At 49.5% G+C, this 17755-nt stretch overlaps 1 protein-coding gene across 6 annotated transcripts in view; it reads left to right on the forward strand.

Moving 5' to 3' along the window:
- LOC119446713 (homeobox protein cut-like) overlaps positions 1-17755 on the forward strand; it is a 365290-nt gene that overhangs the window by 305077 nt on the left and 42458 nt on the right. For all 6 annotated transcript variants that reach the window (XM_037711232.2, XM_037711235.2, XM_049664342.1 and 3 more), the window contains one exon: positions 4635-4686. In XM_037711232.2, coding sequence (XP_037567160.1) covers positions 4635-4686 — 52 coding nt within the window. The remainder of the gene's footprint in view (positions 1-4634; positions 4687-17755) is intronic.

The following is a 17755-nucleotide window of genomic DNA, read 5'->3' on the forward strand; positions in this document are numbered from 1 at the left end:
TCTCTCTCATTCTCTTCCCATTGTGCACTGCAGACAATTCGAGCTTTACTTTAACGGCAACGTGCAACTACCAGCTTTATTTGTCTTCTTTCCATAACTGTTAGCGTTTAGTTTTCGAAACCTCGTGCGTTTTGAACGAGGCTGTTAGCATATAGTTTCTAGCTTGTTGGTGTTAATCGTGTGGGCGGTGACAGCGCAGGCGGGGTTCTTAACTATACGCGGGTGCGACAAGTGGACGCCACGCCGCACGCCAAGGCAACTGCTGCTGCGCAGGAGGAACAGCACCCCAGCCAGCTACCGGGCGTCTCACAACGCTTTCGTGATGGGGAGAGTCGCCAGTGGGGAATCTCTGGCGTTAGTGAGCGCCCAGTTAGCTTGACGCTTACTGTCCGTTCCGCTCAGGCCAGTGCATACACGCAGCAGCTCGGGAACGCTATAATGTGTACGCACAACTTGTATGCCACCAATGGGATAAGGCATTAATTACGCTGCCCGGGATCAACCACCGAGCCGATTGAGGGGAGCTAGCTTGGCGGTGCGTCCACTTCGCTTCGTCATTTGTGCAGCGAAACGCACCGCGTATATCTGGAAATCTAACTCTCCACGCGCGGGCCGCCCATGCGCCGTCGATAGCGAGACGGCACGGCGGCGGCGGCGGTGGCGGTGCCAACGGCATGCATGCGTCTCGAGCGTCCGTATAATTGCTATCGCAATAAACGATATCTGTGAACCGAAACAAACGGAGGAGAGGCGCACGGAGCGAAATGTTGATTCTTGGTTGCCTAAATGTGCCCGCCGATCACACGTCCTTGCGTCGCGCTGTCAATGATGTCACTGCCACCAGAATCGGCGCGGAAGATTGGGAGAGTCGTGCCGTAACGCCAGTCGCCAGCTGCCATGCGCGAGGGCGAGCAGCAGACACTGAAACGGGGAAACTGAAAACCGGAAAAGGAAACAAAAAAGAAGAATACACACGCGCACAAAAATAAAAGAGAAAGCTGGCATATATAAAAACAGATACGATCCATATTTCCACCCATATAATAGGCGAATGGAGAGAAACGTGGCGAGGCGGAAGCCAGCGAAGAGAGAGCATTAAAGGCGAAGCTCTGGCAGACAGCTATGTCGGGGGCGCAGGGAAGGGGTCTCAATAGAGTGAAAAGAGAAGTGAGGCAAGAAGGAACAAAAGTAGATAAATGGATCGAATAGGCAGCGCCGCGCTATTATCTATCGCAGTTGTCGCGTCTATCCGTCCATCCATCTCTCCCTCTCGAACGTGGGCTTCGAGGAGGAGGAAGAGAAAAAGAGTTGCACGTTGGCGCAGCCGCTGCGTGCTCGTGCTTCGCTCTGACGCTTGCGTGTGCGCGCGTTTTGTTCGATGGTTTTCTTTGTGCTTTTTCGTGGCAACAAATCGCGTTGCGACCGCGATGTACCTATACCTGTGTGCCTGCGTCCCACGAGCACATGATCGTGGAGGAGGGCTCCCTCTCCTCTCAGCTGCTGGCGGAGGAGAAGAAGGCCTGTATACTGACACGCGCGCCAAGGCTTCGATAGGCTCCGAACGGCGTCGACGCAGCTCCGTGTTCGGTTCGAGGCCCCATCTCGCCGCGCACATGTCGGCTCACCGGCACTGAGTCGTCACCTCGGCTGTCTCAGCCGAACCGCCAGCACCGGGCGGGCGATGGTTGTGCAAGAGGGCGAAGGGAGCAAGCCGCCGTCACCGCTTCAACCGGCACCAAACGGGTGGGTGACAGAAGGGGTGAGGGCGATGTAGGACGGGGCTTATTTTATGCTTGAGGCAAGTGCTTCGTGCTTATTTTGCCTAACGCACTTTCCAGTATTACATATCCGTTATCAGTTTGTAATGCGCGCGCAACATTGCCGGATGAACATTTTTCTTACCCGAGAGGTCTAATAGTGGAAGAAATGAACAGGGGTCGGCGGAAGGGGACACTCGCCGACGCTTCCGGTGCATTGCGGTTGTGATGCTAGGTCATTGCTCTTGGCTACGCCGGTTGGACCGACGACTGCGAAAGTTCCACGAATCGTTGCCGATAGGAGGACGCATGTAGTGGTTCCGCAACCAAACGTTCTTGTACGTCATGAACGCATGGAAGTCGTGCGAGATTATCGGCATCCCAGTCCACCTACTCCTTGTTGCCTTTTTCGCCAAGACGGAGTTCGTGTCATTTTGCGCTACTTATAGATTATCGTGACATTCTGGGAGAGCAAGTTGAAGTTGCCGGTCGTGAGGTCGCGCGTTCAGTTCTTACGTAAGATAGACGCTTCTTTTAACCAGAGTGAACAGAGTATGTTGCTGGGTTTTAATGAGATATCAGAATAGAGACGTTAACTGTACTTTGTAAGCTCACGGCTTCATCGACCGCGCTTACTCGCTGTGGTATTTGTTTCCATAGAGTAGATGGACCATTCCTGTACCATGTCGTTTGAGACGTTGACAGAGGGGCACACGTCTTATCGTCCATAGCCATATAGGGCTTTCTGGTCAGTTGTACAACAAACAAACGATAGGCGCTCGCTTCAGCCCTGGATAAGCTGGACAGCCATTCTTTTTCTAAATGCAGATGTCTAGTTTCCTCTCCTTGACAGAGGTCTTCGCAGCAAACTCTAATATGACTGCTCCATTTATCAAAAGCGTAAAGCTCAAGTGAAAGACTGAGCGTAACCGCATCATGGCGTGACTATCGTCATCCCTCGCGTACTGTAGCAAACAAGATTACTCTTCAGATGTGCCCCTCTACCTTTTCATTTGGTATTTCTGTCTTTCTCTCTCTGTGTGTGTGTGTGTGTGTGTGTGTGTGTGTGTGAATGAATGAATGAATGAATGAATGAATGAATGAATGATCATTTTATATCAGCAATGGCTGTACCGCAATGGATGTACCGCAACGTAGGGCTTTCGCGGTTCTGTTCAGCGCTCCTCGTAGGTTCACGCCAGTGGCTTGTCAGCTCACACTGAAAGGGCGGATATATAGTTTGCTGTTCTGAGCTTATATGCGCGTGCAAACTCGAAAATTTCCAATTAACTGCAGGCGCGCGAACTGCAGTTCGTTACTCCGTTGGACGCCTCAGACAGGCAGTTGCTTTGTCTTAGGATCTGCAGGATACATAGTAACTCTCAGCAACAAACTATTATTGTTATTTAAAGAAGAAAAAAAAAACAGGTAATGTCATGAGGAGGACTGTACTTCTAAATCATAAATCGCTGTATACGCTTCGTAGCGGTCTTATCGGCCTCCTTTCTTTAATTTGTCGTGCCTGACGTGAGCTGTACGAAACATTCCATCCCAATGGTGGAAACATTTCTGGAAAAGCGGATGGGCCTGATTGTCGGCCTATAGTAACAGGCGATTCGAAATAGAGGCATTTTAAAAGTAAAATGGAACGCTTACCGATGCATCAAGCGTGACCCTCCTCGCCGCGTCGTATCTACAGATGCGCCGGATAATTTATTTTCCGATATCCTGTTTCGAGTGCGACGTGACAGCGCCGTGTGCCGCACGGGAGGGCGACCTGACGGCCGCCATGATCGAACTGTTTGTACCGGCGTCCTTGAGACCCGCTTCACGTCAGGCTTGGTTAATTCCTCGCCGCGACCTAATATTGTCGCCGTTGTTTTGACGTTTGCGTCGCCATCAAAGTGCCTGGGAATGCAACGACGAATGCAAGAACGCGCACTGCTGCTCGCGCTCCGATATGCGCGGCGGTCCCTCAGTGTCAGGCGAGTGCAACCGCGTGATTGAAGCCCGCCGAGAATCTGCCATATTTATCAGCTTTGAATAATAGCCGGTACGAGCGTTCGTCTTCGTTGTTTCTAGGCCGTACTGACACATAACTGAGCGTGACTTACTTTTACAGCGTTTGTTGGGAACGAAAAGAAAAAAATGAAAGCGTTCGCTTTTCGTGCGCGAGCTCAATCCACTGCTGATGCCCGCTTCCCGTGTATTTCGACGTTCATTTTCCCTCTGGCAAATCTGATCTCTCTCTCTCTCTCTCTCTCTCTCTCTCTCTCTCTCTCTCTCTCTCTCTATTTGTTCGAATACTAACATTAGATGCAGTGGTTCCTTTGGGGTACACGGTACCGCGCTTTTTCTTTAAGTGGTCCTGCTTGCTGGTACTGGCAGTAGACCAATTTCGACATGGCAGCTGCTTCGAGTTTGTCAAAGCTGGGCATGCGCAGAAGCTTAGGAGGCGCTTTTGCTCGTGCGCAGTGGTTCTAAGCCCCAAGCGGAATTGAATTAATGATTTGATATAGCGTCAATAACGCCTCAGTATACCTGTTGCGGAGGTATAGGAAGAAGAACGGTGCTATGACGTTACGATATTGGGCGTGAAGTCACTGGTTCGATTCCCAGCACCAGTGGCCGCATTCTTAAGAGAGAGCAGGAGTAGAATGCAATGAGTGCTCTTGTGCTAAAATTTGGTGCACATCAAAGAAATTCACGTTGTTAAATTTAATCCGTAGCCGCCCACTATTTGGCGTCAGTCATAGCCGAGCTGTGTACACCTAGCTGTGGTCTGGGACGTAAAACGCTATAAATTATTTCTACAATTCCTGAGCCGGTTCCGTCAGTGTATTCTAACGTCTTTTGTTTCTTTCTCGTCTCTCGCAGCCGGTCCGATGAAATGGAAATGCTCATGACCGACTTGGAACGTGCAAATCAGGTAAGGACGCCGTCCCCTGCCTGTCCTCAGCGCGCTGTAGTTGATGCATGCTTGTCGCAAATGCGTTGCAAGCAGCGGAGTTATGAGAAGCGCGTAGCACGAAGCACTCAATGCGAAATTTTTTGTGCCTCCTATTGCTGCGCCTTTGCGGCTACGATACTGCGCTGCGTCTGCCGAGCGCACCGGTGCCATCTGTTGTATGCACCGCAAAGCAATGTTCCTGGCGATTATTGTAAGAGTCCACCTAGTGGACATGTCCATTTCGTCTGCTGTTGAAGTTCTGATTGGCTGAGCTCGGGTGCGCTTCAACAGGAGCCAGGCACCACAGCCAATCAGCACTTCAGCAGCAGACGAAATGGAGGTGTCCACTAGGCGGACTCCTACAGAATACCTCCCCTGGGCTTCGATATCTTAACCCCACAAAGCTCAAACACCATTCCACATCGAAGAAAATTAGAAACATTTGTTCACGTTATTTCTGTGAATAGAGAATAAACTCCTACCAAAACACGTTAATTGAGTAAATCAATCTGTAATCAATTAGTAATTGATTACAGATTACTGAGCTAGGACTTGCTCTGGCGTATCAAGAACGCTACTATGGACTTTGGGTTCAGCTTCTCGGGCTTAAATTAGAATTTTGAGGTATCCAACTCAGCGTAGCAAAAATGGCAAGTTGGACTTTGCGGGGTTGAACGCTGCACTGCGCCCGCCTCGCAATGCTCTCGGGTCGGCCTTTGACAATTGTTTCGTGGAGCTCGACATTGTAGCAGATGACAAATTCTTTCGCATCGTTCTGTCGAACGCGCTATCTTGAGTGGCACATCTTCCTGTCTTTTAGCTCGTGCGAGCCGCCACCTACGTACTACATGTATATTTACCATTTTGATTTGTCGGCGGACACTGCAAAGTTGACAACGGTTAAAGCAAGTTACGAAAGATTTTTTTCCGTCCCTGCGTTATCGCACCAAGTAAGGGCGTTCGTGCAAAACGCAACGCCTTTTTTATATACTATATTATTTTGCTGCTTGGAGAGTAACCCGCCGCGGTAGCTTAGTGGATGTGGCGTTGCGCTAGCTGCTAGACTCGAGGTCGCGGGTTCGATTCCGGCCTTGGCGGCCACGTTTCGATGTGGGCGAAATGCAAACACGCTTGTGTACTTAGGTTTAGGTACACGTTAAAGAGTCCCAAGTGGCCAAAATAATCATGCGGCGTGCCTATAATCTACGACGTGCCTTATTATCAAATAGTAGATTTAGCGCGTAAAATTGCATATTGCATATGTATATAATAGCTCTGAGCTCATGCGGTCGGAACTACAGCTAAATAATCCTGCATACTGACGGGTCACATGCTAGCCAATCTGTTAATACAAATGGTCTCTAGGGCACGCATTGTCATTGACAGAAAGACAATGACACTTGCTCTTTCTTAGTTCAGGTGATGAAACGGTATTGGAAGTGGTTGGGAGAAGGCGTTGAAGTCGGCTTGCTCAACTCGGCATCCAAGTTTTCCACATTGTTATGATCGCCTTCATCGTTAAACGACTCGTCTTGATGCGCCTCTTGGAAACTTACTTAACTCTGCTTTTTACTGCTGAATCTATGTACCGGACGGAAGGTTTTCGCAGCACCTTGGAACATCTTGGTAGCGATTAGCAGCGAACAAGCGGTAATGTCTTCACGTGTCAAGATAAGTCATTGAATTTCATCCTCCAGAAAGGAGATAGTCGTGTGAAATTTGTTCGTCGCGTCGAGTTCAAATGTACTCAAACTTTGGCCATCTAAACTGTCAAATCCCTATCTAAACTACGGAGAGCGGTGAAGTGAGATCGAGGAAGACGACGCAGACAGGACGCTTTAGTGATCTGTCCAGCCGGATTGCAGGACCTCCTTGTGATCGCCATGTTCTACCGTTAAGCCAATAAACGCGGCCGGCCAATGCAGTCACAAAAAAGAAAAGCAAATTTATTAGCTTCCTATACATACAGCGAATCAGCCGTTGCGAAGCGAAATGTTGTTCTACAGGTAATCGATTGTTCGTAAGTTCATCATATCAAACAATCAGTGGCGGTGGTATGCTATTACAGGCAGAGGCGGCTGTAGACGTCGCGCAGGCATTGTCATGCATCACAACGCACGTAGCGCTGCACATATATTATTCTTAGCGTGGCTGCGAGCGGAGCGCGTACATGAAACCAGGAACTGAGCGCGCTGAGAGGCGCTCGACGTATTTTTTTATTACAACTTTTTTTTTTTTTTCAACGGTCGCTTTCATGTGCACGCCGTACGCCATCAGCGGCGTCAGCGTCTGTCGGAGTCATCGGGCCTTCGAACGGGCTTCGGGAATCGCTGCGGCGGCGATGACTAAGCCGCCGGTTCTGGCCTTTGTTTGGCGGGAGAGGAGAAAGCGAGCGAGAGCGCTCGTGCTTGGGCGAAGGGAAGTGATCGGCATTAGAAATGGGAGGAGGCAGGAGCTCCAATTTCGGGCGAGGGATACATTACTACGCCGCACGAACCGACTCGAAGCAAACATCCCTAAAATCAGAGATGAGAAGCGAGGGGTAAAAAAAAAAGGAAAAACAAAAGGCGGACCTGGTAGAAATGGCTGGGAGCAACGGGGTGAGGCGAACGGAAGGGATTGAGCTGCGGGGATATGGGCTTCGGAAATAAATAAACGCCAGCGCCCAGGCAGGAGTACATGGGGGGGAGGAGGAGGCTGGAGAACGTAGGGATGAAAATGAGCGTAGGGGAAAAAAAGGAGGCTTCGAGTGAAGTGAAATGCGAGCGAGCTGGCGGCGGGTTCGAACCGTGCGCGGCCAGGGTTTGGCGCGCTGGCTGATCGGACGCCTTTGTCCCAATCGGTGCCGGTGCCAGCTCCCGGGGCTATTATGCCGGCCGGGCGCACTCGCCGCAGAGGAAAAAAGACGGGGTCGATGGGGATGGCCAACCCTTTGGCGCGGGAGGGGGAAAAATGGGGAGCCTTCGGTTGTCGGGGCTGGGCAGGCAGACCGGTCGGAATCCCATCAGCGAGCGGTGCATACACGCACAGAGACAACCCTTTCCTCTCGCGTTTTGAGGAATAAATAAACGAGATGCGGGCTGCTGCAAGGCGAGGAATTAAAGGAATTAAAATAGGGAAACTAGGAGAGAGAGAGGCGAAGTGACGCCGGGGACAGCATCACACCTCCCGCGTCAGCCGCCGCGGCGAAAGTTATGAACCCAGAGAAGTGAAGGGGATGAAAGAGGTTGGAAAAACGAGGCGTCCGTGGTGCCGGAAAGTAAAACCAACCGATCTGGGCGCCCTGGTATCGGGGTGATGCGAAGGGGTTGACGTGGCAACTGCACGCACGATAATTCGTCGGAGCAGATCGATGCCGCCCTCGTGCCGCTCTTCTGATTTTTTTTTTTTTTTTTTTATTTTTTTTTTTTGAGAGCGCACTCGTTCGACGCGTTGTTGATTGTCCTACGCTTGCTCGCGCTGCCATAGACGAGGTTGACCGTGGGAGGAGGTCGGAGAAGGGGGCGAGAGGGAAAAAATCGCCTCAGTCGTGTGGGACATACACACGATGCAATAATTACCGACGCAATCACGTTTCAGGCGGCGCAGGGCCCGTGGCGTACGTATATAGTGACTCGAGGGGTTGGCATCTGCGCTCGATAATGCGAACGTGGCGTCCTTTCGGCCACCTCGTTAGGCCGATTGAGTCACCGCTCGCTGTCGATGCGTCGCTGATGGCGACCACCCGCGTGTATTGCGTGGTTAGAGTAGCCTATATTGTACACCATAGCACGGTCGCCGCCGTTATCTTGCTCACTTGCACTGCCGGGGAACGGGATGTCGAGCGGCCGCCACCGCGTTCGTCGAATCAGTTAACGAACTTGGAGCCATGGCGCAACAGTGCTTGTAGCAGGCGTGGAGGGCGAAAGCAATCGAACAGCAATTCGGACGGCCATTACCGTCCGTGCAGTGCGACGGAGGAAGAGTGCACCTTTCTGCATTACTCCATCATTGCACACGCGTATGCGGCTTGGCAGCAAAAAGAACGTCATATCAGTTCCTGGGTTGCAACATGCCGGCGCTGCCACCGTCTGTCAGAGGCACTCGCTACGTACTTAATACGCTGCGAAGTGCCTGTGAAGGAGTGTAGATTGGCTCACCTTATCTTTAACAATTCTCTACCAGCGTTAAAGCGTATTGTAAATGCGGCCAGCACTAACATAAACCATAATATTACCGGTATACAAGTAACGTAGACCGTTAAACTATTGCAGCAGGAGAGAGGGTAGGGAAGAGCAGCTGCGCTTGGCGCTTGCGGTGTACCCTGATGCGTTTTGCGTTGTCTAGCGGTAACGATACAAACTATAATCATTCAATAATGAACGACCACCGGAGTTATCCGCGTGAAAAGAGTTACAAGTCATTACGTCGGCATCTTTCATTATCGTCAGAATGTCTATCGCGGAGCACCAGAAGAAAGGCAGGAATGTTAACTAGAATTGCTTACTGAGCTTACCCTACACGCTGCGAAGTGAATGGGGGAGCAAATATCTTAAAGTGCCAAGTCACATACGACTCGATGCGAGTTAAAGCACGCGAATGCGACGATTATAACGCCGCTTGATTGCGGTAGGCCGCGCTCCGCTTATACAGATAGCCGTCTGACTGCGCGCGGAACAAGAACTAGGTCAGCCCGCACGGCGCCGACATGAAAAGGGAGGCTAACATGTGTGCAGCAGCAGCACTAACGGTTTTTCTTCTTCTTCGACACTTGTTCGAGCTTGGCCTCAAAGATGCGCCGCGCCGTCACCACAGCTGCCGACAGAGGGCGCGCGTTTGAACGCCGCAGCCGCCGGCTGTGCAACCCAAGAGTGCGCGCGTATTGTTCGGCCTTTTCCTGTCGTAATTCGTGCGCGCCCTTTGAGCGTCGATTCCGAGACGATACAATGATACGGCGCGCTTTCACAACCGATTCTTTTGTGGTGCTGATGCCGAGCGCAAGCTTTTTTTTTTTTTCTGTTTTCTTTCTTGCTCGCTTGCTCTTGACGTCTGTCCGACCGATCACAGTTCACGCGACGATTCGAAAACAACGACGAGTTCGAAGAAAAACAATCCATCGAACGGCATATCGAACTATGCCCTGCACATCTCTGGATAAAACGGAGGCGAGCGAGGACGCAAACTGAACAAGTGCGGCGATTCCGCGAATTAGAATATATATAGGTCTTAGCAAATGTGAGAAATGAAGGCGTGCTGCCTGCTGCGTTTGTTAAACCACCGCGATCGCCGACATTAAACTGACATCTCTCTCGGCTTAGTGGCGTTCGGAAGGGGACTCCTCTCAAGTCAAAGGTTCTAACTTTTTTTTCTCTCACTCTCTATTTTGGTCCACGATTGATCTCGATGATACGAATACACCTCTCCGCTTCTCTATTTCGGACGGCCGCGTTTGCTATAATGAACTGCGCTGCAAAGTTTTGTTGGCATCAGAAATTGTAGTCAGCACTGTCATCACATTGTCGCCAATGCAATAAGCATTGCAGCTATGGTGTGCTTGAAAGACTGTTCTTTCATAAAACAATTATTTCATTCGTTTTCTGGGACAGTATGTCGGTGTTAACGATGGTGCCTTACCTATAGCGCCTGACAGCAAGCTGATAAATCGGTATCGCCGGTCCAGAGTACAAGAACCGAAAGAATATCAAGCTGAAAGGAAACAAAAGCCTTAAGGCTAGCAACAAGAAACTGTATGTGGCAGTTTGTGTGCGATTGACTTGTGAAAATGATGCATGTATGTTCCCCACCCTGCGACTGCATATTATGCACGTTTTGAGCATCGATGTTTCGTGAAGCCTACGTTCGGCGTTGGTCCTGCGAGAATCTCCGTGTCCTAGCTGATTTTAGCGCCCGTAGGTGAATGTATCAAAATATTTGTAAACATAAAAGCTAACTCTCTCTTTCAATGGCTCAAACCCAGCTTTTGGTGTTTACTTACGATGGATGTTGTGGTGGGTTGCGAAATGTCCACCGCGAAACGCTGCCAGATGCGGCCAGGTATCAGCGGCTGAGTATTCGCTCACTCAGTCATTCAGTAATGCGGGTAACGTCTACGCAATATCATTTCTTTTCCCCCTTTGCGAACCACCTTTCCATGCGGCTGCCGACATCATCGCTGGACACCAAAGGCCGTGAGATGCCAGGCACGTGCTGAAAGCAGACAGGTAGCTATGTGAGCACAGTTCCCGTCAGTTCATTTAAAAAAAAAATGACAGAACGAATATGCAGTCATGAATCAGACCAATGCATGAGTTTCGTTAAGGGTGCTCAAAGAACCGTGAACCTCGGAGAGCGCATGTAAATGCGCAAAACCAGAATGTAACGAGGGGGAGGAGAGAACACTGCAGCGTTTTGTTTTTCGATACTTTTGCCCCAGTTCGCGCTCTCTTCACTTTCCTTTTTTCTTTTTTTTTTTTCCCCTGCCAGTGCCAACTCACTTCCGCCGATGTTCCGGAAACAAAAAATAATGGTTTCGAGATAGAGGTGTCCCTATCTCTCTTTCCCTCCCTTTTTTGTACCCCAAACGTCCTCGTTGTACGCGCCGCAGCACTTGTTTTCAAGGTTTCAGCACCAACCCGTGGGTACAGCCTACGGAACCACTATACACTCTCGCTTCGTTGCCATGCAGGGCGCTTGCTTTGAGTTGTCGATTAATGCGCCCTGGCGCTGCGATCTTCTGGCCTCCTCGTTAGCTCAGATGCTACAGAGCGACCGTCCCGGAAAGGCGTTGGTCCCGGTTTCGAACCCCGAACCAAGACGAATTTTTCTTCAGCTGCGAAGCTTTGTTTCTGAGAAACCCGTGTGGGTTTCCTTTGTAGCTTCCTGATACCATACGAGTGGATGTCAATTCTTTTCTTTCATGAACCTTCTCCTCCGTGGGCCTTGCGGAATTCCGCAGAACCGATTTGCCAGGGTGACATGTTTTGTCCGCGGTCGGGTGCATCATTCGCGAGGTGGACATTGATGTCCCGGAGGTCTTGCCACCCCCCGCGGTGACGCTCACATATAACCCGACCGCCCGCCCCCTTTCCAAACCGTATTTCCCCTTTCACGGATGCCACATGGCTGCACGCCACCTGTGCACGCTCCATTGCCCGCGTTCCTGCTGTTATGCCCGATCGGGAACGTATATACGCATCTATATATTTAGAGCTCGAATTTGCAGCTGCGTCAATTTCATTCCCTGACTGCCGCCGCCCAAGGCTTCGCGACCGCCGGTGTCTGTTTTTGCGCTCTTAGTGGTTATGCCAACTTTCGTCTACATTTGTTCTTTTTTTTCCCCCCTGCTATATCGTCAAATGTTCACTTTTTTTTTCTCTCTCGCTATTCTTTTATGCTCGAATCCATGCAGCTGTCGCGTCAACTCTATCTATATATTTCTTCGTCGCGCATGGCAGTCAGCCCATTTGTTTCAAGCCTTTTGCGCTTTGTCGCTCCATCCTATATAGACTCGAAACCTATACACCGCTTAACCAGCTCCGATACCGAACGCAGTGCTGCTTAAACCAACCTAGTGGACGCGCACCTGCTTGTTTGTCACGTTTCACCGTTCGCTCCCGCTGTGGTTTCTAACTGCCCCACTACATCACAACCAGTGCTGCAGGTGGTGGTTTTTCTCTTTTCTTTATTCTTTTGTTTTATTATTATTATTTTGATCCTTTCGAGCAAAATTACAACCAGGAAGCCTGCACAAATCTCGCGCGCTAGCGCTACTGCGTTTAAACGGAAGACTGCGCTGTTTCCCTGTCAAACGCCTCGTTTTCACACTGAAGTTGTCTTCAACGCGTGTAACGATCGCCACCTAGCGCAGAGTTGCGTAGAATGCTTGTGTCCCTGACGCGTCGTCTTCTACTACAGAACTTCTGCATAAATGTGCGCTCCCGCAATGGGCCAATGAACTATATTTGCCTGCATAGTTGCAGGGTGTTTGGGTATTCTGTTGTGGACGAGAAATCTTTATGTATTACTTGGCTCAATATAATGATCTTCTTCTTTAGTACTGGCATATAGAGTTCGCGCTACTACAGCGTAAACCGGCGTGCACCTAATAAGTCCTACATGCAATAAGTCCTTCTGATTAAAGCAACTTCTTTGTGGTGCAGGCACGCTGCGTGGATCTTGTTGTTACGTAGGGTTTTCTTGCATCACGGAAGCTTTTCATTTCTTGCGCTTTCTGTTCCTTCAATTTTAAGGTACAATTGTGAAATTGGTATATGTTGACGTTTTTTGTGCGTCTAACGAGTCGACGATTACAACGCCGCAGACCCGTTTCTCGAAGTTTGGAAGAAGTCGGAGAGTCATTATAGTTGAGTCGATACGGCGCCGCGCGCGCATATTTCCCATTCGTCCACACTCAACCGCGTCTATTCGATTTTTGAAGCCCGACACCGCCGTGTCGCCAAAATTCATGAGCACGTTAGTCTTCGTGGTGCGTCCGTCGAGGGAACCTATTCTCTCCAGCGTCGGGCGCGTTCTCTATAACGGGCCGTCCCCCCCCCCCCCCCCTTAAATCCTCCTTCCCACCCCCTCACCGGGTCTGCTTAAGTGTCAAGCCGTCCGTTAATTCCCCTCCGCGCGCGCGTCATTGGCAGGCGAGGGGGCTGAGCTCATCGGCGCCAGGAGATAGGAGCTTCTTGCCGGCTTGCCCCGGACCACCTCGGCGAACTACGTTGTCGATATGTAACTCAAAACCCGTCGAGGATGCCAACTTTCGACGCGAGAGTGAAAAGCAGCTAACTTGCGCAGTTGGCCGAAGGTTCGTCAACTTACCGCATCGAAAAGCGTTCGAATTGTCTTTAGGCACCCGTGCGTTATGTAGCGCGTCCTGTACAGGAAACGAAGAAAAAGTAGGCTCGCCTTTTGTCAGGACATCTATGCGCTGGCACATCATGGATTCTCCAACATGGTGCCCGCGAAGCTCCCTCGTGCGACCCCCGCTTTGCCCTCAAAGACACTCACTCTGTACCCTTTATTCTTTCAGTTTGCAAGGCACTGTGAAGCTCCGCTGCACTACCCGTGCTGCAAAGCAGTCCGCAGGAAGGTGTGCACTAGAGTTACTGTATATGGCTCCCGCAGGGAGCCGTACTGCGGGAGCCATATACAGTAACTCTAGTGTGCACGATGCCGCGAGACCCCTGGTGCTCGCAAAAGGAACGAGCGATGGTCAAACAAGAGTTTAGTTCCACATGCTTTCTCGATCGATAGTTTGCGGTGTTCCCACACCGGAGCAGCAACTGTCATATTTCTCTCACGCGCGAGTGTTTAAACTTCTACGACCGTTCCGATTGCAGCCAAAACGGCATTCGCATTCAACCCAAAAGGTGATCGCTGGGTAACATCCTCTTACTGTTCGTTGTCAGCGTTGGAAAGTTTCCGCGCTCGGAGCCGTTGGCCTGTCTTTGCGGCCGAGTCAGCCCATGATTTTCGTATTCGGGGGGTGAATAACTATATTCGCTGAAAGCTCGCTTTTAGAGTGCTTCAGTTGCCCTTTAACTGATGCAATCTTGAAACTTCGCTCACCGAGCAATATAACGACGACCGCCCGAATGTCCGCTCGCGAAAGTCTGCGCCGCAAATAATGCCGTCGAGAATGGGTGCGGTAAAAATAATGCCTCGCGGGTGCTCCCCCCTCTCCTACCGACATCTCCATCGGAAAGCATGCGCGCGATGCCACGGGCACTCGCTTTTGACGCGCGCTTCGAACTCTGTCTTGGCAGGCGGACCTCGTATCGGGCTGCGTCGACCTTCGAGGCTTCTTGGAGCCGCGTTCCGAGCGCGCTTGTGTGACTCTCCATGCTCCCTTGCTCGGTGCGAACCGTGCGAGTGAGTGGCGCATCGTTGCTAAGTTTATTCACCGCTTACTGGAGAGCAACTCGGAGGCTCTGTCACTTCGCCCGAGGCTCGCTTTGTAAACCTCCCTGTGGGCTGCGTCCGCCTTCTTCCGTCGGACACGAGGAAGAATTGTGGCTGAACGTAGTGATACGGCGTTAAGGTAACATAGTGATAGGCGTCGCCGACGTATTGCAATGTCCACCGAGAGTATCGCCGTCTACTTCAGCGTCTTCCACGGCATTCGCAAGGCGCCCGGCCACCCAACGCCGTCGTGGCGTGATGTGCCTGGAGTTCCGCTGTGCCGTTTCGCCCTGCTGTTTACGTTCTCTGTCCTCCCTTTTTTCGCGCTTCGCTGTTTGTTGTAAGCTCCTAATTCGCGCGTAACCTTTAAAATGAGAACGTGGCACTAAGAGGCCGCCACACATCTCGTTTTAATGTATACTCGAGCGTCTATAATTACCTTACCAAATCCATAGGCAGATTTAGTAGAACTGTAAGAAGTACCGCTGTTATTGTTATTGCCGAAGATAATGTTCAGCAACACGATTGTTGAACACCGAAAAGGCGGGGGGAGGGGGGGAGAGGGGGGGGGGGAGCAGTTATACTCGTTATACTACTCGCGCGCAGTTTTTGTGAGAGTAGCTTTATAATAAACACAAGGTTTCTTTTTAAATATTTTTTTTTTCATGCGCAACCCGCAAAACACTTTCGTTGATTCGTATGGAACGGCATGATTGCGCGCTTTTCTTGTACTGTGTCTTCGCCCGTATATCTCTGCCGCATCCCTCAACGTGTCCTCGCAAGGATATAGTTTTATCCAGTTTCCCTGTGCTTCTTTTTTCCCTAACGTAGGTCATCGCGTCTCATTACAATGCTTCGCTTTCACTTTCTCTATACGAGTATAGTTCCATGCATACTCCTGGTCGACCACTAAGCACCGTTGCGCGGAGACCAACAGTGGTTTTGGATCATTACCACCTCTAAAATGCATCAAGAATGATTTCCGAGTAAATCATACGTTGAAACGTCAAACGCTTCGCCGCAATCTCGGGGACCGTTATCTAGAAATTGGTGGTATATTCTTAGAATTCATGGTAAATGTATGGCGTTGATCACTAGCCTCAGCCCCCTTTCCGCAATTGATAAGCGTGCCCTGAAGCCGTAATTTAAGTTTACAAACTGTCTCTCTCTCTTTTTTCATTTTTTTTTTCATTATGCAGTTACATATCTTGCATTGTAATATATCACGCCGGCCTCTTCAACTAACCCAGCTTAATTTGAATAATCTTCTACAAACGATATAATCTTATATCTGAACACAACAGATCCCTCACCTTTACACCCTACCCAAACGCCAAGGAAACTAAATTAAATTCGAGCAATTTTCATCACTCACAACGGCTTAGCTCACATAGAAGCTTAATGGAATATCAGGCTGCACATGCTTTCAACCTCTCGACCCGAGTCCCCAGCTATATAAATGTTAATAAAGGAAATGTGGGTGTATCTATAGTTCGCAAATCATTTCTTGACACGCTGTCATAATGATATGCTTGTAGTGTTGACTCATGCATAAAAGATGGTTTGAAAAAGCATGCCAACTTATTAGAAGGTCTACGTCGTAGTGACTTCATCGAACTGTGCTAAATGCGGCTACGCTCCAGTGTAGCCTGAAAAGGTTATTCATGCAGTATGCCGTCGGGAAACAGCAGAGATTATCGAGGTATCCCGTGAGACTTTACAATACACAGGGGTTACCACGCACGCGTCAGCCTGCCCTTAAACGTATGCCCGCATGCGGCTGGCCTCATTGGCATATTGACTGTGAGTCATGCCTTAGATCGTTTGGCTCACATTTTTGTTGCTATCATTTCTGACGCACAAGTGTGGTCACACAATGAACGAACGGCTGTTACTCGACACTCCGCGTTTAATGCATTTTTTTTTTTTTGTCATTATCGTCTTTCAAACGTACATTCAGACATTTGATCGTACGCATATGTGCGACAAAGTGCGATTTCGAAATGACATCCTACGTAGAATTCCTAACACGGATCCGAAGGCGGAGTAAGCCTGAAGATACGACCTTTACGATTTTGCAACCTCTGACGCTAATGCGTTTGACGTGTCTGAACCCTAATAGCGGAGATTTTCCTCCCCAATGAATCTATTCTCGCTAGCGCCAGTCTGTAACGCATCTTGAGAATTCACGAGAGAGAGCAATCAACTTAGTCGCACTTCTGGCTGCTTAAAAAAAGATTAAGCTCACGTCTACGATTAAGCAAAAAGCAGGTATCATCGCACAATAATTAATTTGGAACTTTTGTATTTCTCTCTAACTTTTGCTGCTGTTACAGCGCATTGCCGCGCGCGTGCCTTTGTGTAAGCTACGCGATTAACGATATCCCAAAAGCCTAGCGACAAGTACTGGGGCGGCTGTTCGCATTGCTTCTTGCGACACGAGGCTGTTCGTGATGAGCCGTTGTAATTTCACCGTCGTTTCTAATCTCGCCGTTAATCATTTGGGATAATGTTATTCTGCTCCGTTTATTCTACCTGTCCCTGCTTAACTATTCAACTAAAGAGTGCTTTAGCAGCTTGGTAAGCGCTGTTGCAGAAATCGAAATATTTGCTGACCACACTATTAAACACAGCAGGGTTCTGCAGTTTTATTAATTATTATTTTATTTATAGATACTGCAATCCCATCGAGGGATTTTAGCAGGGTGTGAATTGCAATCGGGAGTAGTACAAATGAAATACATTTGGCAGGTATACAATATTTAGCGAAATCATAATCAAATGCGGAAGGAAAATACAAGCAGGAACATAGAATTGCACAAGTTTAAGTGTTACAAGTTATACATTATCTAACGCTTGAAAAATAATATGCAAGAAGACCAGAAAATAATTCAGTGGATCGTTAGAGATACAATAGAAATATTTCAAAGATATAATTTTACGATATAGTCAACTTAATTCAGTGTCTCCTTAATGTAAACACATCGTAACGGACGACTGCTCGCAAGCAATCACCGTAGCTTGCAGTAATGGTTTAATTATTTTGCACTTAGATTAACCGAGTTTGGTGAGTCACGAGGCGGAAAGCTTTAGTAGCGGAGCTAAAAGATATTTGCTAAATATCTAACTCGCAGTTGCGACGAGCAGTCCGGCATGTTTC

Source organism: Dermacentor silvarum, chromosome 3 (genome assembly GCF_013339745.2).
Source record: "Dermacentor silvarum isolate Dsil-2018 chromosome 3, BIME_Dsil_1.4, whole genome shotgun sequence".
In the NCBI taxonomy this organism is placed as follows: Eukaryota; Metazoa; Arthropoda; class Arachnida; order Ixodida; family Ixodidae; genus Dermacentor; species Dermacentor silvarum.